This window comes from Haliaeetus albicilla, chromosome 7 (assembly GCF_947461875.1).
Source record: "Haliaeetus albicilla chromosome 7, bHalAlb1.1, whole genome shotgun sequence".
NCBI lineage: Eukaryota > Metazoa > Chordata > Aves > Accipitriformes > Accipitridae > Haliaeetus > Haliaeetus albicilla.
Genome location: NC_091489.1, coordinates 5,969,120 through 5,989,360, shown reverse-complemented (window position 1 = coordinate 5,989,360; position 20,241 = coordinate 5,969,120). Strand labels below are relative to the sequence as shown.

At 60.9% G+C, this 20,241-nt stretch overlaps 1 protein-coding gene across 8 annotated transcripts; it reads left to right on the top strand.

Moving 5' to 3' along the window:
- The first annotated feature begins 468 nt into the window (after positions 1-468).
- FMNL1 (formin like 1) lies at positions 469-19,491 on the top strand. 8 transcript variants are annotated; one of them, XM_069786771.1, is made up of 27 exons: positions 469-1,350; positions 7,667-7,750; positions 8,009-8,247; positions 8,864-8,947; positions 9,194-9,334; positions 10,211-10,336; positions 10,592-10,700; positions 10,946-11,022; positions 11,093-11,186; positions 11,530-11,604; positions 11,963-12,073; positions 12,173-12,322; positions 12,415-12,516; positions 12,630-12,861; positions 13,085-13,384; positions 13,501-13,622; positions 14,090-14,292; positions 14,571-14,805; positions 14,910-14,978; positions 15,117-15,197; positions 15,717-15,846; positions 15,953-16,116; positions 16,372-16,473; positions 16,740-16,838; positions 17,027-17,150; positions 17,394-17,485; positions 17,889-19,491. In XM_069786771.1, exons 1-26 carry the CDS (start codon positions 1,189-1,191, stop codon positions 17,483-17,485), a joined length of 3,507 nt encoding a protein of 1,168 aa, XP_069642872.1. In that variant the 5' UTR covers positions 469-1,188; the 3' UTR covers positions 17,889-19,491. The 8 variants fall into 8 exon arrangements, with proteins under 8 accessions (XP_069642872.1, XP_069642870.1, XP_069642876.1 ...); XM_069786772.1 differs by lacking the exon at positions 17,394-17,485 and having other exon boundaries at positions 471-1,350; positions 8,009-8,092; positions 8,174-8,247; XM_069786769.1 differs by lacking the exon at positions 17,394-17,485.
- The last annotated feature ends 750 nt before the right edge of the window (positions 19,492-20,241 follow it).

The following is a 20,241-nucleotide window of genomic DNA, read 5'->3' as shown; positions in this document are numbered from 1 at the left end:
ACACTGGCACTAGGTGGGTGTCTCCACCCAGGGAGCCCCCAGATCCAGTGTCACACACTCCGGAGGTTCCCTGCCCAGGGTGGGCTGCCCAGGGGTGCAATGAGTTTGCTCAGCCTCAGCTCTCCATCCTGTGATGGCTGAAGCAGGGAGAGAGGGGAAGGGAGCGAAAGGGAGCTCAACATCTCCTGGCTGCCCTCCTTGCTCCCACTGCCCCTTAAAAAAAAAAAAAAAAAAAAAAAAAGAAAGAAAAAAAAATATAAAAAATTAAGGTAAAATTAAAAAAAAAAAGTAAAAGTAAATAAAACAAAAAGATAAAAAAATAAAATAAAATATAAATAATTAATAAATTTAAAATGAATAAAATAAAAAAGATAAAAAATTAAGGTAAAATAAAATAAAATAAAAATTAAAAAATTTAAAAGTAAATAAAAAGATAAAAATAAAATAAAATAAATTAATAAATTTAAAGTGAATAAAATAAAAAAGATAAAAAATAAAGTAAAATAATATAAAATAAATTATAAAAAAATTTAAAAGTAAATAAAGTAAAAAGATAAAAAAGTAAAATAAAATAAAAAATAAATAATAAATAAATTTAAAGTGAATAAAATAACAAAGATAAAAAATTAAAGTAAAATAAAATAAAAATTAAAAAAGAAAAAACTAAAGTAAAATAATAAAGAAAAATAATAAAATAAAGAAAAATAACAAAATAAAAATTGAAATAAACCCCAGGTAAATAAGAGAAGGAAATAGAAATGAAATAAACCAATAAACTAAAGTAAAAATAAAAATAACAAAAAAAAAAATTTAAAAATAAATAAGTAAAATGAAAGCACATGCCCCAAATAAAAACCCCAGCCACGCTAAGCCAAGCTAAGAGGCAGTTCGACCCAGCAAGAGAGCCGGGACCGGCCCCAGGTAGCCGCAGCCCCCGGGCGGGGCGGGGGGGGCGGCAGGTGCCGGGGCCGCCCCTCGGCTGGCGGGGCCGGGGCGCGGCGGAGCCCAGCCCGCCGGGGCGGGGGGGCGGGGGAGGCGTTAACAGCGTAATAACGCCCCGGAGAAGTTGCAAACGGCGAAGAGCAGCAGCGGTAGAAGAGGGGAGGGGGGGGAAGACCAAAAAAAAAAAAAAAAAAAAAAAATCATCACCCCGACCCCGACCCAGCCGCTCCGGCCCGCATCCCCGCCATGGGCAACGCGGCCGGGGGCATGGAGGGGGGGGCTGCGGGGCGGGAGAGCCGCGACAACCGGCTCCCGGTGCCCCCCCCGGCCGCCGCCGCCGCCCCGCCGCCCGCCCGGCAGCCCATGCCCGCCGCCGCCGAGCTGGAGGAGCGCTTCGGCCGTGTCCTGGTGAGTCTGGGGGGGCTGGGGGGGACACCCCTGCTTCGGGGGGGACACCTCTGCTTCGGGGGGGGCGGCCCCAAAATCTGCCCGGGCTTTTTATGAGCATCGTTATGGTTATTGTAGTTGTGCTGGGGTTTATTACTATCGTATTGTCGTATCCTATTATTGTATCTAATATTTAATTTGGTTTTTATGCATGATTTTCATTCTTAATAATAATTTTTCTTCTCCCACCTCATTACTCACGGGGATGCTCGACCCTGCCCGGGGGATGCCCCCCAGCTGGTGCTGCCTCCCCCGTGCTCTCATGGTTTTTGGGGCGGGGGGGGGGGGGGACCCAGCCCTGAACTCTTGGGGTGACCCCGGCTCACTGGGATGCTCCGCCATGGCGGGGAGCCGGCAGGGCCCGGAGCCGGCAGCGTGCTGCAGGCAGCCGGTGCGGCGGATGGCAAAGCTCTTGGCTCACCTCCTTCCTCCTCCTCCTCCCCGATGCCGTTGTCCCCAGGAGAAAAAACCACCGGCATCGCTCCCGGTCTCCCCAGCTCCGGCCATGGGGTGAGCAGCGGGCGATGCCAAAACGGCGTTCCCGTGGGATGGCAGCTCCTTGAAATACTCGGAGCTGCAGGAGATCAGCGCCTGCCCGCTCCTCTCCGTCCTTGAGCGGGGCCGGACGGACGTGACCTTCGTGCCGGGCCGGCCGCGGTCCCACCATGGGAGCCGGCATACGCTCCATCCCGTATCTGTGCCCTCCCCAAAAATGCTCCGTGGTGGAGGGTCGGGCTGGGAGTGGGGAAAAAAATTGCTGCTTTAATCCCTTGATCCCCCGGGAGGGAGATGGAGCACATTTGCCGACTCCGTGCTGGGAGTGGACACGGGCAAAAGCTCCCGTGCCTGCCGGCGCGCCGGGATCTGTTTGGTGGGATCCACCATCCCAGCCCCCAGCGCAAATTATTTGGAAGCTTTTTTATCTCGTGGCATTTAATAGGAGGATTATTTGGGAGCAGGCATCACAGCTGGAGCCGCTGCCGCTTCTCTCCCACCGGCAGCATCAGTTCCAGCTCGGCGCAGCTGAGGGGGGATGATGGCGAAGGGCTTTGCAAGGTGGGGATCCGCATGGGACCCCCAAAATCCCCAAGGATGGGGCTTTGCCGTGGGACGCCCGTCGCCGTGGGTGCAGAGGGCAGCGGGTGGCTGAGCTGGGTGGCAGTGTCTGTGATGGCTCCTGGGTGACGCGGTGGCAGTGACGGGTGGCCGGGGACCTCGGGGTGCTTCCGCTGCTGCTGCGAGGCCTCAGGAAACGGTGCTTTCTGCCTAGCTGGGTGGTGGCAGGTTGGAAATCCTAAGCCAAAAAAACAATCAGAAAAGAGGAAAACGATGCTCCAGACCCTCGCCGCCACCTGGACCCCCTCCGTCCCAAGGGAAAGCCCTTTCCTGGGAGCTGGGGGGTCCCAGGGGGCTGGGTTTGGGCCAGACAGGAACCGGGCATCTTGTGAAATCGGCTGTCCCAATCTCGCTTCCTCCTTTCGCAGGTTCCCTTCCCTCTTCTGATGGCCAGGGGGGGCAGCGGGACCCCCGAGGGGACGGGGATGGGGGGGTCCCTCCACCCTTACCCACCCCAACCATGTTCATTGACTTGGGATTCAATTTTTTCCACCTCCTGAGCTTGTGAGATCGGTGATGGAGCAGGAGGTGATGGGTTGGGAATCTCCTGGTGGGGCGTGATCTGGATCCGGCACATTGCCACAGCTACGGCGATGTTGTGAGAGCATGTTGGTGCAAACCAGTTTTGGGCTGGATATCCCAAACTGGGAGAGCTTGTGGGGCAAAGCCTGGCAGAAAAGCCAGTGGTGGAGCCCAGGGGATCCAAACTACCACCAGGAAGGGGACGGATAAACCCATCGCATGCCAAGAAATGGGGAATTTAGTTTTAATCCCCCAAAATTGGCTTCTTCCCAGCTAGGGCACTGTGGCAGATGCCGCTTTGGCAGAGCAACGGGAGGGTTGTCCCCGTACCAAGTGGTTTGGGATGTGCCGACGTGGCTTTTTGGGATGGAGCAGAGGAAAGGAGCAGCTTTGCTGCCGGGATGGGGATACTCAGATGCTCCCACCCAAAGCAGTCGGGATTTTCCCCCCTTTGCACATTAAAAGGTAGCAATCAGGAATATATAAATGAACCTGTGAATCGAAGGTGTGGTGGAGGTGAAGCTGGGAGGGTTCGGCTGGAGCCTTCGGCTGGTGGCTGATGGGGACAGGGTCTGCTCCGGCTGGGAGGTTTGCTGGCAAGGGCTTTGCTGCCTCTTCTCCTGGGACCTGGAGGAGAGAGCGGCAAACGTCACTGCTGCAGATGTTTGCAGATGTTTGCAGATGTGCTGTTGGCCCTGGCAGTGGGACCGGTCACCAGTGAGCCCTGGCTGCCGTGTCAGCCTCAGCTCAACCGGGAAAGAAAACTGATGCTCAGCTTTCTGCTGGATCTGGCCCCAGCTTGGCGCTGGCGCGGTAGCCAGGTCCGGCTGGGTGCCACGGGGGCTGCGGTGGGGTGTCCCCACAGGGCACATGTGCCCTGCATGGGAAGCGAAGCAGCCTGTGAACTGAGGGCTGCTGTATGTGGCTGGATCAGGCCCTGGGTGAACGAGGAGGATGTCCTGGCACAGGGAATGCCCTGGGTGACTGGATCAGGCTCTGGCTGAATCAGGAGGGCATCCTGGTGCAGGGATCCCCCCGCATGGCTGGATCAGTCCCCCCACATTGCTGGATCAGCCCCCGACATGGTTGGATCAGGCCCTGGCTGAATCAGAAGAGTGTCCCAGTGCAGGGATCCCCCCCATATCCCTGGATCTGGCCCTGGCTGACTTAGGGGGACATCCCAGCACAGGGATCCCCCCGTGCGTGGGCACAGGGCGGGCAGGCAGGCACCGAGCGGGAATGCGGGTGCGGTGGCTGGATCAGGCTCGTCTCCTCAGCCTGTGAAAGCAGCTTCTGCTTGTTCTTAAAATAGAGCCGGGAGCAGCAGGCGGTAGTGGCCGCCCATCCCTTAGCTGCTCCTCACCACCCTTGCAGCAGGATCTGGCCATCAGCGGGGACCCGTCTGCTCCTCCACTGGCTTGTCCCTGCCTGGCATGTGGTGGATTTGGGACCTGGCCAGATCCAGGGACTCCCTGGTGGGATGAGCTGGTCCTGGGAGCATCACCCAGCCTGGCTTGCTGCATGCTGGGGGATAGGAGAGCCTTGGGTGGGCCAGATCCTGCTGGGTGCCTAGTGCTGAGCCCTGGGAAGAGGCAGGAGGATGGGTCCGGTGGCAGTCAGGGTCACTGCAGGGGACACCATGGGAGGGCTGGTGCTGCAAGGCTGGGCATGCCCCAAACCCCCTTGGGTGGGAGCGTCATGCTCCATGGCCACAAGGGATGGAGCATCCCAGGAGCAGGGTGGTCCATTGGCCACCAGCCCAGGCACCTGGTGACAATAGTCCTTCCCGTGGCCAACTAGGTGGTGGAGGCCCCTAAACTGCCATCTGAGGGCCAATCTGGCCCCTTCCCTGCAGTAGGCAGGGTTGGTACCCAATGTCTAGACCGGGATGCTCTCCTGTGCCACGTGCCATCGAGGCTTTCTGTCCCCGCTCCATGGATGCACACCCGGCACATGGCCCAGAAACGATGCTCCCTGGGTTCAGCCTGGTTTTCACTCAAGCCCGTCAGTGTTTTGCAGAGCAAACACTTCCGTAAAGGATGCTTTTAATTTTTTTGTGCTGGGGTTTGATGCAGAGCCCGGCTTCGCTCAGCTCTGCCCGCTCACATGCGGAACAAAAAGAAGGTGTTTGACAGCCAAAATAGCTCCATCCCCACCCCCGGCAGCAGCCCCGGTGCTGCGGGTGCTGTGATATGAAAAGGTCTTTTCGTACCGGAAGATAATGTAGGTGCTGCTTTGCCTCCCCCAGTCTCAGTTTCAGGTATTGGGTTAAGCCCAGCTCAACCCCGCAGCAAACCCACCCTGAGATGGGGGGTGGTCCCAGCCGGCCACATCCTGGCAGGGGACATGGGTAGGATGGCACCGTGGGCTGCATGGCACCACGTGTCCCAGGAGAGTTGGTGGGGGACATTTGGTGGCACCCGTTCAGTAACGCGGTGGGCTGTGATGCTGCTGGCAGGCTGGGCGAGGCGGGGGGAACGATGCAGAAATCCCACGCTGGGGTGGGATGAGGGTGCTGAGTGCTGGCCGGAGGGTGCTGGGTGCTGGATGAGGGGAGGTAGGATGTGGCTGCTGGGGACAAGTCCCCGTGGCTGCTCCATCCTTGTCCCCCAAGGAGGAAGAGGAGGAGGACCAAATCCTTCCTCTGCCACCTCTGGGGTGCTCGGCTCCCGCCCTGCCCCACATCTCCCACCCTGCCCCACATCACCCACCCTGCCCCACACCTCCTGCAGCACTGGTCCCCCCCTCCTCGGCAGGAAATGAGAACCGGTTTCTTCGTGCTGCTGGCTGACGTGGGGGACCACAGCGGAGCCACTTCCTGCCCCCCCCCCCCCCCCCCCCCCCCGGCACAACATGCCCGCCCAGGGCCATGGCGGGATGCAGCCACCACCCAGTTTGTACCCAAACCGTGCCACATCCTGCCACCCAGCCCAGCCCTGCTTGCGAGGAAGGGACCGCAGGGCTCGGTGGCAGAGCCACCTCCATAGGGACATCCCCAGCATCCCCCTGCCCCGCCTGCATCCTTGGGACAGGAGGGCCTGTCCCACCGGTGACTCTTGGTCCTGGTTTTTCTAGGTCCCACACGTGGTCCCTGGAAGAGGTGGTCCACGTGGCGGGTGCCGCCGTGCCCTCTCTGCTGAGGGCACCCAACAGAGTGTCCCACGGGACGGTGCCATGGGTGCTGCTGGAGCCCCGGGTGGGGTGTTTGGGTGCGTGGTCCCTCTCGGCACAGCCCTGTCCCTTGGTCTGGCCCTCCTGGAGGGTCTCATCCACCCCAAGGATGGCAGCTTGCAGACCGTGAGGACGGGGCTGCCCAGCAAAGGGGACATCCAGGTGTTGCTGCCACCTTGCCCATCCCGGGATCCGGCAGCTCCGGTGTGGCCCCAGCGGCTTTGCAACGAGGCTATTTCTGACCCCGCAACCTAATTTTACCCTCCCCACCCAGCTCTCTGTGCGAGCTGTCCCCTGGCTAAATCCAGCCGAGTGCTGGCTCCTCTCTGCCCACGTCTCTTGCGAAAGCAGCTCGACAGGTCCTTGGTGGAGGTGGGCGGTGAGGTTTCTGCTCCTGCTCACCACTGTGACACCTCTCCTCTTGGACCTGCTGCTCTGTGGGCAACCAAACCCCTTTCCCCAAGGACGTGGGTGTCCCAGGAGTGCATGCTCCCCACATGCCCATCCTTAACATCAGGGGACACCAAAACTGGAGGGTAAGGGTGACTTGGGGCTGTCCATCACCTCCACGTGCCATCGTGCCAGCTTGCCTGGGCTCTCCAGGCCAGCAGCAGTCTCAGTTCCTGCTTTTCCCTGGGGGCCGGGTCACCAAGAAATGGGTCTTTTGGGAAAATAAATTGCCGTGAGCCGAGCTGAGCACCCAGCATGGCCCAGGCCATGGTGGGTGCCCCATTAAAGGCTCTGCTGGTCACCCCATGGTGTCCCTCAGGGACCCACTGTGTCCCCGAGCACCCCAGAGGCAGGAGCTGCACCCGGGGCGTCCCAGAGCTCCCAGCCATAGCATGGAGCAGTTTCGGCAGCCGCCTTGTGCCGTTCAGAGAGCGGAAACCACGTCACATCCTGACGGGGTGGCCCCGGGGGGGTTGGCGGGGGCCAGAGTTGTGCAACGGTGGCATGGAGGAACATGGTGACACACCAGTCCCTGCACTGACATCATGTCTCTAAAGAAACACTGATTTCACCAGCCAGGCTTGTCACGCACCTGCAGCGGGGGCACTCGGAGGTGACCGTCACACTCAAGCAGGACCCAGACTCCTGGGTTCCTCAGCTGTGTCACCAGCTTGTGTCCCTGTCCCTCACCCCAAGTGGCTCTGCTGGGACTGGGCTGGCTGAGGCCGGGAGCATCACACACGTGTGACATGGATGGACGGGTCCAATTTTTCCTCCTGTCCCCTATTAACACCCCCCGCCCTCCACCTTGGGGACCCCCAGGTGGGGGCATTGCTGATGGGTCCGTGGCTGGTGGGATGCTAACAACCTGGAGATGGTGGTGTCCCCATCCTCCCACCGATGTCCCCATCATCCCACCACTGAGCAAGGACACCCAGTGCTGGGCGAGCTGGGGTGCTACAGCCCTGGGGGTTGTTTTCGGCGGTGACCCCTAACCCTGACACCTATCACCCCGCAGAACTCCATGAACCTGCCCCCAGACAAGATGAAGCTGCTCAACCAGTATGACAACGAGAAGAAGTGGGAGCTCATCTGCGACCAGGTGAGGTCCGGGTGTCGCAGCATCCCCAGTGCCGTCCCTGTCCCCGAGCACCGCTTGCAACGTGGGCATCAACTCGGCATATGCCGAACGCCAACATCCATCTCTGTTAGAGAGACAGCGTGTTGTTAACCTGATTAAACATTGATGCGCGACCATCTGCAGCGCGGGGGGGGGTGGGTGGGATGGGGACATGGTGGCTGCCACGTCCCCGTGCTGCGGGCGGGTGGCCTGGTTTCAGCCTCTCTCCGGGGCTCGTAGGAACGTTTCCAGGTGAAAAACCCACCGTCTGCCTACATCCAGAAGCTGAAGAGCTACTTGGACACGGGTGGTGTAAGCAGGAAGGTGAGGGCTCCCCTTTGCACCCCTCGTCCCCATCCCGGGTCGGGCGCAGGGACGGTGCCAATGGCTCTCCCTGTCCCCCAGTTCAAGAGGCGAGTGCAGGAGTCGACGCAGGTGCTCCGGGAGCTGGAGATTTCCTTGAGGACCAACTACATCGGGTAAGGAAGAGGGACCTGGGGGGTGTCCTTGTTGTCACCTGGCTGCTGCTGCTGTCCCTGGCATTGCTGGGGCAGGGACTGGTGTGCCGGTGGCTTCTGGCTGTGGGGGTGGCAGCAGGATGTGGAGGCTGGTGGCCTCATCCTGCCCCTCTGGGGTGGCTCTGATGGAAGGACGGGGGTCCTGAAGCAGCCGGCTGTGCCATGGTTGCTGTAGGACCCCATTTTGGCTCTGCCAGGTGGGTGCCACCATGGTACCTCCTGGGTGCCAGGATGAAGCCTGGTCCCCACCCTGGGTACCCCGGCCCCTTGTGGTACGGTGGGTGCTGAGCCGTGGGTGCCCATGGTCCTGCCACCCACGGCTGGGCTGTCCTGTTGTGGTGGCAGCAGTGGCAGCGGAGCCCTTGGGCTCTGTCCTTTGGGGCACCAGGAGGTGGGGTCAGCATGGCACCCACCTGCTTTGGAGAGGTGCCATCTCATGGTGCCACCTCATGTCCCCAGTGTGTCCCACCCTCACTGGGGACCTCTGGCCAGCGGGTGGCTCTGCTGGGGCATGTGGGGGGGGATAAGGGAGGATGAGGAGGGCTGGCAGAGCCTACTAACCCCCTGCACCCCACAGCTGGGTCCAGGAGTTCCTCAACGAGGAGAACAAAGGGCTGGACGTGCTACTGGAGTATCTCGCCTTCGCCCAGTGCTCCGTCGCGTACGTCCCCACCGGGTCCCCCTTCCCCAAGGCTGGGATCAGCCTTCCCTGGGACTCAGGGGGGCTGAGGGGGGGTGTCCCTGGGGGTGCTGCCCCCTGTCATCGGAGTGATGGAGCTAAGGATGCTCCGTGGCTGGGGTTGAACACAGCATCCCCGACACCCCCAGCCCCGGGGACCCCAGAGGGCTGTTTGCCCATGTCAGGGTGCCACGTCTCACCCGTCCCTGTGTCCCTGTGGGTCACCAGGTATGACATGGAGAGCGCCGAGAACGGCAGCCCAGGCTCCGACAAGGGCAAGGGCCTGGAGCGGTCGCTGGAGGACCTGAGCAAAAGCAGCTCCTCGTCCCCCACCCAGGGTTCCTCCAAAGTGCGGCACCTCACCGTCAGGTAACGCGTGGTCCCGTCCCCAGCTGTCCCCCTCCCTGTCCCCGCGCCGTGTCCTCCCCCTGCTCTCCGCCTCGCTGCACCCCCGGCTGCATCGTGCTCGGAGAGGGACTCGGCAGGGAGACGCAGGCCTGGTCCTAAAAATGGGTCCCCATCGCTGGTTTGGGGGGGACAAAGCCACGTCCCCCTGTGTGCGCAAGGGATAAAGCCTGCCAGGAGCTGGGCTGGATCCGTGCCCCCAGCCCGGCACCGCAACCGTTGTGGGATGCTCTGGGTAAAGCCCAAGAATAAGCAAAAATTGGAAGTGATTGAGATTTTGGGCGAGCAAATCACACCCACCCACCACCCTCCCCCGGTTTAAAACTGGGGTGGAGGAATGGGCCTGCGCCCCCCCCCCCAGCCGGTCCCGGTGGCCGGTGGCTCTCGCTTGGTGCCACTCGCCCCCGCAGCCCCCTTCTAACCCCGCTCTTCTCTTGCACGCTGCCGGGGGGACGCGCTGACGGTAGGTGACGGGCCCGGGGCGCTGGCGTGACGGGGACGCCCCGGCGGGACCCTGCTGCTGGTCACCGGCATGGGGGACCATGCCTGTGGGGCATCCCCGGTGGGCAGGGGGGGGTCCCAGGGGACACCCCGCCGCGGTCACCCCGGGAGCCTTAATGTGGCACCCTAGGGACCGCGGGGGTCCCTCACCGCCTGCCAGCAGCTCCGGAGGAGCTGGGGCGTCCCCCCCCAGCCCCAGGGACAGGTCAGGAGTGACGTGGCACCCGCAGGGGGTCCCAGCCCTTGTCCCCCACCCGTGTCCCCAAGCCTGGGTGTCCCAGGGGCAACGCGGGAGCCCCGTTTCTCCCTCCTGTCCTGCAGGCTCTAACGCTGCTCCAGCTGCTGCCTCTCGAACCAGCACATCCACACCCTCCTCCGCCACGTTCACCCCAGCGTCCCCTACGGCGCCCCGGGCAGCGATGGGGACAGTAGCCCCAGGTCACCCGGCAGCTCCTATCCACCCCGGTGAGCCTCCGAGACCACCCATGCACACGAGGGACTCCCGACCTCCATCCAACCCCCCCATCACCCCCCCACCCCAAGGGCTTGTAGATGGGGGTGGACGTGGGGGTCTCTCCTATGGGGTCACAAATGCCCAGGTCCCCTGGTGTCATCCCCGCCCCTGCTGCCACCCACCCGTGCGCTGCCCCCTCCCTGCTTGCGCTGTGCCCCCCGGTTGCCCCCCCCAGCCCCCGCTCAGCCACCCTCTCGCCCACCCAGGCTGAACCCCTCGCACAGCAGGAAGACGCTGAGGAACTCCCGCCTCGTCAGCCAGAAGGACGACGTCCACGTCTGCATTATGTGTCTCCGCGCCATCATGAACTACCAGGTGGGAGAGGGTGGCATCCTCGGGGACCCACCTGGGGCTCCCCAAAATCTCTAGCCCCTGCGGCACCATTTTCGGGGTCAGGGTTTGGGGTGGGACCTGTTCGCCATCCCCTTACTCCGAGATGTCCTCACTCAACCTCATGTCTGGTGGGGACGTGGCTTAGGGATGTCCCAAGGTCCTGGAGCATCCCTGGGGTGGGGACAGGAGGACGCATGACCCCATTAATGTTCCCTTTCCCCCCAAAGTCTGGCTTCAGCCTGGTGATGAACCACCCAGCCTGTGTCAACGAGATCACCCTGAGCCTCAACAACAAGAATGCCAGGTAGGACCCGTCCCCCTGTCCCCTTGCTCGCCCCGTGGCCCTGACCCCCTCATGCCCCATGTCTCCGCAGGACCAAGGCCCTGGTGCTGGAGCTGCTGGCCGCTGTCTGCCTGGTCCGAGGTGGCCATGACATCATCCTGGCCGCCTTTGACAACTTCAAGGAGGTGAGTCCCCAGCAGGGACGTACAGTCCCCACATTGACACCCGTGCTCTGGCTGGGTTCGTGCCTCAGTTTCCCTATATGTGGCAGAGCCCTGCATCATCAGGGGATCCTCCATCCTGAAAATGCCCATCCCGTGACTTGCTCGGGGATGCTCCAGCTGTTGGGCTTGATGTCCCCATGCCAGCACGTGTCCCCAGGGCCACGTCCCAGCCAGACTGGGTGCTGGGCAGCACCCATCAGGGTTGGGATGGCATCACTGGTGGGTGCCTTCTGCCCTGCCACCCCCCTGGGTGCCCACCCTGGACATGTCCCCCCTGGCCCTCAGCCCCCTGCTCCCACCCCAGGTCTGCGGGGAGAAGAACCGCTTCGAGAAGCTGATGGAATATTTCCGAAATGAGGACACCAACATCGACTTCATGGTGAGTGGCTGGCTGGGCTGGTGCTCTGCTGTCCCCATGGGTGGCCGAGCCACCATGCTGTCCTGGGGGTGCCATGTCCCAAGGGCTGCCCAGCTGTTGTGCTGTCCCCAGGGCGTTGTGTCCCCAAGAGGTTCTGAGCCACAGAGCTGTCCCCAGGGCATCATGTCCCCAAGAGCTGCTGAGCCACTGGTCCTTCCCCAGGTCCCTAGGACTGTGAAACCACCATGAATTCCCCAGGGGCACCATGTCCCCAAGGGCCACCGATCCACTGTGCAGTCCCCGGGGCACCGTGTCCCCAAGGACTACCAGGCCACCATGCCATGCTGGTGACCACACTGAGCCTATGCCCGTCCCGCAGGTGGCCTGCATGCAGTTCATCAACATCGTGGTGCACTCGGTGGAGAACATGAACTTCCGCGTCTTCCTGCAGTACGAGTTCACCCACCTGGGGCTGGACCAGTACCTGGAGGTGGGTGATGCTGCACGGCCCCGGTGCTAGAGGTGGGTGGGTGCTGGGGGTGGGGGGGTACCACCGGCCGTGACGGTGCCACCGGCTTTCCCATGGCAGAGCCTCCGTCTCACCGAGAGCGACAAGCTGCAGGTGCAGATCCAAGCCTACCTGGACAACGTCTTTGACGTGGGGGCCATGCTGGAGGACTCGGAGACCAAGACGGCCGTGCTGGAGCACATGGAGGAGCTGCAGGAGCACGTCAGCCAGGTGGGACGTGGGTGCGTGGGCAGGAGCTGCTGACGCAAGCCCTGAGGGAGGGCTGGGGATGGGGCTGAGCAACGTCGCCTCGTCCTCCGCAGTTGACAGAGAAGCTGCAGGATGCGGAGAACGACTCCATGGCCAAGATAGCGGAGCTGGAGAAGCAGCTGAGCCAGGCGCGGCGGGAGCTGGAGGCTCTGCGGGTGAGCACCCATGGGTGCTACGATACTGGAGAAAGGGATGGGTGCCTGGGGGACTGGGGTTTAAGGGTTGCAGTGGGACACCAGTGATGTGCCAGGGCTTGTCACTGCTGCAGGAGCAGCTGAGCCCACCGCGGCCACCCAGCCCGCCGGCCCCGCAGCCCCAGGAGTGCTACCGGCTGGCGCTGGAGCGGCGGCTGGCGGAGCTGGAGGAGAAGGGGTTGGTGCAGATCCTGCGTGGGCCCGACGGAGACGTTGCCATCGAAATCATCCCCGTCGTCATAGAAACCCCGGCGGCCCCCGTGGTTACCGGAGAGGCCACCGCCACCAGCACCACCACTGGCACAGGTACCATGGGTGCAGGGGGATGGCAGCAGCCCATGATGTCCCCTTCCCAGTGGGGACACCCGGCACAGAGGCGGGGTGGCAGCGTGTCTCTGGGTAGAGAAACTGAGGAAGGGGCGCAGGGATGTGCCCAGGGACGCAGAGTCACTCAGTGGCAGAGGGAATGTGGCGGTGGCACTGGGCCCTGCTGGGCCACCATCTCACCCACGTCTTCTTTCTGTTGCAGATGCTCCAGCTCCAGCCCCATCTCCCCCACCAGCACCCGACGCCCCCCCACCTCCTCCCCCTCCACCCCCCCCACCACTGCCGGGGGCTGAGCCCGGCCCCCCGCCATCCCCCGCACCCCCACTGCCTGCAAGCACTGGCCCCCCCCCAGCCCCTCCACTCCCAGGTGCCCAAGTGCCACCCCCACCCCCGCCACTCCCGGGGGGGCTGGAGGGCCCTGTCCCCCCCCCTCCACCACCCCCACCCCTCGGTGGGGAGCTCCCAGCCGGGCCAGGTGCCCCCCCGACTGCTGGCAGTTCAGGTGAGTTTGGCTCAGGGATGGTGGGACATCCCCCACGTGAGGGCTGGGGGAACCCCGGGGTGGGTTTGGGACCCCCCCACCCCGTGACATGTCCCCCCTTCCCCATCAAACTGCAGTGAAGGTGAAGAAGCCGATCCAGACCAAGTTTCGCATGCCTGTCTTCAACTGGGTGGCACTGAAGCCGAGCCAGATAGATGGCACCGTCTTCACCGAGCTCAATGACGAGAAGGTGCTGCAGGTGAGCACACAGGGGGAGTCTGGGGGGGTCCGGGTGCAGGGTGCTTGGCTGGGCCAGCGCCCCAGTCCATGCTGCACCCAGGCTGAGGTTGCCCCCGTGCCCACCTTGCACCCATCCGCGGTGTCATGAGGCTGCTGGAGGAGCTGGGGTTTGGAGCAGCTCCTTGGCGCCATGGAGAGGGACAACATGGGATCTGCCATCCTTTTCCTGTCACCCCGTCCTTGTCCCCTTGCTCCATCCTCATCCTCACATCCTGGCCATGTCTTCTTCCTCGTCTTCACCCTCTGGTCTCCTCAGCCCCTCCCTGTCCCCTTGCTCCATTCTCGTCCCTTCCACTTGACCTCATCCCCTTGCTCCACCTTCATCCTCTCACTCCTCTCCCCCTTGTCCTGGTCCTCCGGCCCCGTCCTTGTCCCAGATGTCCTGCATCACCTCCCCGACGTGCCCTCAGCCCTGTCTCCCTGCAGGAGCTGGACATGAGTGACTTTGAGGAGCAGTTCAAGACCAAGGCACAGGGCCCTGGCTTGGACATCACTGCCCTCAAGACGAAGGCCACGCAGAAGGCTCCCAGCAAGGTCACCCTCATGGAGTCCAACCGTGCCAAGAACCTGGCCATCACCCTCCGCAAGGGTGGCCGCAGCATCCAGGACATCTGCACAGCCATCGAGACGTGAGTGTCCCCTGCTTGATGGGAGAAGGTCAGGAGAAGGTTGGGTGCAAGCCCAGCTACATCGAGGGGTCGGGATGGTGTGGTGTCTGCTGGGGTTGGAGGAATCACGGCACCAGCTGTGGGGATGGAGGGATGCAGGCACTGGATACAGAGAGATGGAGGGATGCGGGGACCAGCTGTGGGGATGAAGGGAAGATGGGAACCAGCCATGGGTGACAGGGGCGATGGAGGGACCTGCTGCAGGGTGGGAAACACTGGGGGTTTCCCACCACCTGCAGGTATGACCAGCAAGCTCTGAGCCTTGACTTTCTGGAGCTGCTGCTGCGCTTCCTGCCCACTGAGTACGAGCGGACGCTCATCGGGAAGTTCGAGCGGGAGCAGCAGCCGCCGGAGGAGCTCTCAGACGAGGACCAGTTCATGATCCGCTTCAGCAAGATCCCACGCCTGGCCGAGCGCATGAACGTCATGATCTTCCTGGGCAACTTCAATGACACGGCCCAGCTGCTCATGCCGGTGGGTGTTGGGGGTGGGGGCAAGTGGGGTGACTACGGGTGGGGGGGGCTGCAAGGGGGTGGCATCCTGTGGCGAGACTCACACGCTTCTCCTCCCACCCACAGCAACTCAACGCCATCATCGCCGCCTCCATGTCCCTCAAGTCCTCCAGCAAACTGCGCAACATCCTCGAGGTGAGGAGTTTGGGGTGCGGTGGCCCTGACGGGGGGACGGGTGCGCGCAGGGTGCTGCCAGGGTGAGCGTAGGCACTGCCCACACCGGGATGCCCCATCTGTGCCGGATCGTGTCCCCAAGCCGTTGTGTCTCTGCAGATTGTCCTGGCCTTTGGGAACTACATGAACAGCAGCAAGCGTGGAGCAGCCTACGGCTTTCGACTGCAGAGCCTGGATGCGGTAGGGTCGGCGCAGGGCTGCCCGGTGTGCTGGTGTATAGGGGCACTGTCACTGCCTGGGGACCAGCTTCGGGGATGGAGGGACATAGGGACTGGCTGTAGAGAAGGAGGGACATGGGAACCTGCTGTGGGGATGGAAGGATGCAAGGATCAGCTATAGGGGTGGAGGAACACGGGATTCAGCTGTGGGGAAGAAGGGATGCAGGCAACATCTATAGGGTTTGGAGAGGCATGGGGAGGAGCTATAGGGATGCAGGGGCCAGCCATGGGGGTGGAGGGACACAGGACTCAGCTGTGGGAATGGAGGGATGAAGAGATCATCTATAAGGTTGGAGAGGCATGGGGAGGAGCTAAAGGGATGGACATACACAAGAACTAGCTGTGGGGTCGGAAGGATGCAGAGACCAGGTACGGAGAGATGGAGGGATGCAGAACCAGCCATGGGGAGAGAGCCACCAGAGCCTGCCCTGAGCAGGGGTGAGGTGGGATGCGGGCTGGGGCTGACGTTGCTCTCTCCCAGCTCCTGGAGATGAAGTCGACGGACCGCAAGCAAACGCTGCTGCATTACCTGGTGCGGGTGATCACGGAGAAGTACCCCGAGCTGACCGGCTTCCACACTGAGCTGCATTTCCTCGACAAGGCGGGCACAGGTAGCACCCATGGGCACCGGACTAGGGGTGTCACAGCAGGGTGCAGCCCCAGTGCGGGGGCTCTCCAAGCCTGCCCTGACCCGGGTGCTGCCTGCCCTTCCCGCAGTCTCCCTGGACAGTGTGCTGCAGGACGTGCGGAGCCTGCAGCAGGGGATGGAGCTGACCCGCAAGGAGTTCATGCGGCAAGATGACAGCCCTGTGCTCAAGGACTTCCTCAAGGTCAACTTGGAGGTGATGGAGAAGCTGCAGGCTGACAGCAAAACTGCCAAGGTGGGTGCTGGGAGTAGTGTGGGGTCATGGGGCAGGATTGGTCCCCCCCATTCCTGCATGGGGACACCCTGAGGTGCCCTCTGCTCACACCTCTGCCCCATGGGAGAGGCTCCTGGTCAGGATGTGGCTCCAGTGGGAGAGCTGGGGGGGATACGGAGGAGGATGCCGAGGTAGGAGAGGCTGGAAGGAGGCAGTGGGCAATGGAGTGGTGCTGCCTGGCCCCAGCCCCCCGGATCGGGGTGTCTCTGCCTGCAGGAGGCATACGAGTCAGCTGTGGAGTACTTCGGGGAGAACCCCAAGACCAGTCCCCCCACCACCTTCTTCCCCATGTTCATGCGCTTCATCAGAGCCTACAAGGTAGGAGGGGAGGGGGGGGTGCCCTGTTTCTGGGGGCTGGGAGGGGATTTGGGGTTGGGGAGGGTCTGATCCAACCTTGGAGTAATCAGCAAAAGCCACATGCAAGACTGGGGGCTTGTGGGGCAGGGAGACCCTGGGGCTCGGTGCTGCTCTTTGGGGCGGTCGGAGATGCTGGAGCTGGGGGCTGCCGAGGAGAGGAAAGGGGAGCTGCAGTCCCACAGGAAGACCCCCCTGGCTCAGCACATCCTCCCTGCACTTCTCCCAAGAAAGCAGAGCAGGACATCGAACTGTGGAAGAAACAAGAGGCCGCAGCCAAAGAGGCAGAATCTGGCTCCCCTGGCAGCGAAGACCAGCCTGAGGTGAAGGTGACCCACATGCCTCTGTCCTGGTGGGGCAGCTCTGCTCCAGCCCTGAGAGGGCTGTGTGGTGGGGAAGGGCAAAACAGGTCCTGGTGAGGGAGAGCTGGGTGGGGGGTGAAGATGGGGGCACTCCATCTCCTTTGGGGGTGCGGCAGAAGGTCACACCGTTCACCCCGTGCTGTCCCCAACCACAGTTGCCCATCCAGAAAGCGAGGCGGCAACAGATGGACATGATCGCTGAGCTGAAGAAGAAGCAGATGGTGAAGGAGCCACTCATCTATGAAGGAAAAGACGGGGCCATCGAGGACATTATTTCAGGTGAGAGATTATTTCAGGTGAGCGGCTGGGCATCCCCCCCAGGCTCTGTGCCAGCGGGGAGACCCTCAGTGACGGGGGGCTGCGGGGGGCTGTCAGCCTGGACCGAACCCACCTGTAGCACTTTCCCATCCTATGCAGCAAAGGTACTGAGTGGTCTCTGCCCTGTCTCATATCTCTTCCTCCTCTTCTGCTTCTTCCTCCTCTCTCCTCCTCCTCGCTGTCTCTCTGGATTGCTCTGCTCAGCTCTGAAAACTGTTCCTTTCACGGCCCGGACGGGCAAGCGCTCGTCCCGGCTCTTCTGCGATGTGAGCTTCAATGAGGAGAGTCCTCTGTAGGTAACGTGGGGGCAGCCGGGCTCGGGGTGAGGGCAGAGTGCAGGCAGGGGCTGCCAGACTTTGCCACCCTCCTGGGTTTCTTGGCCCATTGTCGCCTCTGGCTGTGTGGCACATTGGCTGGACTCTGCCCCATGCTGAAAGCCAACCCCAGGGGCACCATGGCATCAGCCCCCGTCCCACAGTACGGTGCTGGGCACCGAAAGAGCCGAGGGACGGGGACCCATATGCTGGTTGTTTGTAGCTGCTGCTCCTCCTGTCTCTGCATGCAGCAGGTCGGGCTTCTCCTGAGCATCCTTGTACCCAAACGGGGTGACTCCTGGGCGGTGGTGGGTGCCTGGGTCCCAGCCTTCGCCGGGGTGGGCAGGCGTAGCTCAGCCAGCCTCTGTGCTTTCTCCCGGTGCAGATCTGCGGAACAACCCTTACCGGCGCGCAGACAAGGGCCGCGGCAGCGCCAAGAAACGGGCTGCGGGGCAGAGCCTGCAGGCGATGCCGGACATCTCGCTGTGACCGGCGCCGTCCCTGCAGCTGCCAGGACCGGGACAGGACCATCCTCCCGATGCAGATGGGATCGCAGGACGTCAATCCGTTGGCCTGGGATGACATGGGGCAGAGGGACAGTGCCCGCTTCTAGCTGCTCCAGCCGCTTAGCGTGCCAGCTCCCACCCTGCATGCCCTTGGGTCTGGCGCAGGGATCCCCTGGTGCTTGCTTAGCAATGCCTTCGAGCTCCTCTTCTCCAGGCTGGCAGGGCTGGGAGACCCTCCTGGGGATGGGCAGGGAGGGGGGAGCACAGAAAGGGCCCCAACTCATCCTGGAAGGAAAAGAGGAGCTGCCCCATCCCTACCCCAGAGCTACTCCATCGCACACCCATCTCAGGGTCAGCCCTGTGCACTGGTGTGCCCCGCTCTTCAGCTTGCTGGTGCCTTTGATTTCCCGCTGCAGGAGGGGAGGAGGGTTGTAAGCCAGGGACGCAGCAGTCCCTGCACATCCCCCCTACCTCCCCCAGCCCTTTGAGACCTGTGTTCTCCTCCGCTGCAGAGCCGAGCAGGCATGGGCTGCACCTCCTCTCCAGCGAGAGGCCTGCTGCAAAGATCCCACCCTGGGCACTTCCCATACCCCAGGAGCTGGCAGGGGTGCTATTTTACAGTGATTTTATATGTCTTCCTTAAAATTTCTCTGTGCTACGGGAGCAGGGACTGAGGCACCTATATTGAGGGTCTCACTAGGATCATAAGGCTGTGATGAGTCTGTTCCTCACCGCAGGGGAGGCTCTGTAGCTACAACCATCAGCAGCAGGGTCAAGGATTTACTATCCTCAAGTCTCTGCGAGGTGGTACCTAGCTCTGCCCTCCTGCATCCCTGGCATCCACCTCTGCTGTTGGGGCTGGAGCCTCTCGGAGGTAACAGTGACCATCAGCCCTCGGGGAGCACAAGGCTGCTCCCCATTAGGCAGCAGCTGAAGGATGCGACATGCAGCAGATGCTGGGCAGCCTGCAGCCCCTGCAGCAAACACCACGATCCCAGAATGCTGCAGGGTCACAGCTGAAATCACGCAGGAGAGAGGCCAGAGAGCTGCACAAGCCTCCAGATAACGCACTGGACTTGATTCCTCCCCTGCCCTGCTGCTGATCAGTAAAGCCAAACCATGCACTATCGCAATTAACCTCTTAATGCATTTACTTTGTTAAACGGCCCCTGCTTGCCCTGCTGCGAGGATGCGTGGCTGCCGTGTACATTCTCGCTAGTCCCAGCTTTTAGACCAGGGTAAGTCCTCGCTGTAAGCCAGAGCAGCGACTGCTTCCTGCTGTAATTAAGATGCTAAGCGCCAACCGGCTCAGTATCACACACAAGCTCAAAGGGGAGGGAAGGGACATGAATGCGTAACTTATAAATGCCTTTAAGCCAGAAATGTAAAACATTAACTGCTAATTTGTATACATTATTTTTATATACTGAAGGCCTGTTTAATCTAAAGCAGAACTAGTAATAAAATGACTCTAAGGATAAAGCACTTGTCTGTGAGAAGAGGTGAAGCTTTGCATGGGGGGGTGATGCTGCAGTGGATGGAGGGAGGGATGGATGGATGCACGAGCTGCTGCTTGTTGCTTTGCTACCAATGCCTGACCTCCTGCGTAAGGAATAGGTGCCAGGAGTGGTGACCACGGTCCTTTGAGCATTTTTAAGTGGAAGACGTATTTCTGACTTGCCCATCACTGCAGCTGGGGGTAGGGTAACTTAAGGCTCTGCTCAGCCCTGCAGCTCCTTCCAGGACTGGCAGCCTCCAGGCAGGTGTAATCTAATGGGTGAAAACATGAGCAATAAGAGTGCCACAGGACAACAGAAGGGAAAAGCCAGGACTTGTGGCTCTTCCAAGGGGCAGTCCCACTTCTTAGTACACAAGAGTCCCTAAGGAGAAGGCTACCAGACCCAGGCACCTGCACAGACACGTACCTATCTCTGCTGAGCTACCTGGGCGAGGAGGTCACAGCTTCTGCCGTCCACAGCATGGATGACCAGACGGCTTGGGGAGAGGCTAGCTCCAGGCCAAAGGTCCAGGGCAAAGGCCCAACGCAAGCTATTTTACACAGCTGCTCAGTTGGGCTGTCCTCAGAGACAAGAGGTGGTTTAGTGATTCCCTAAGCTGATCTGTATCTTTACAGGGAAGTCTAGTGACAAAACAGCCACCTTTTTTTGTGGACAACTGATTTGACTTCTGTGTTCACAGCACGAGCATAGGTACGTGATAGCAATGCCCCCT

Coding starts and splice junctions, on each gene's coding strand:
- FMNL1 (XM_069786769.1), top strand. CDS start 1,189: ATGGGCAACGCGGCCGGGGGCATGGAGGGGGGGGCTGCGGGGCGGGAG. Junction 13,385..13,500: donor CCCGACTGCTGGCAGTTCAG/GTGAGTTTGGCT, acceptor ATCAAACTGCAG/TGAAGGTGAAGAAGCCGATC. Junction 13,623..14,089: donor ATGACGAGAAGGTGCTGCAG/GTGAGCACACAG, acceptor GTCTCCCTGCAG/GAGCTGGACATGAGTGACTT.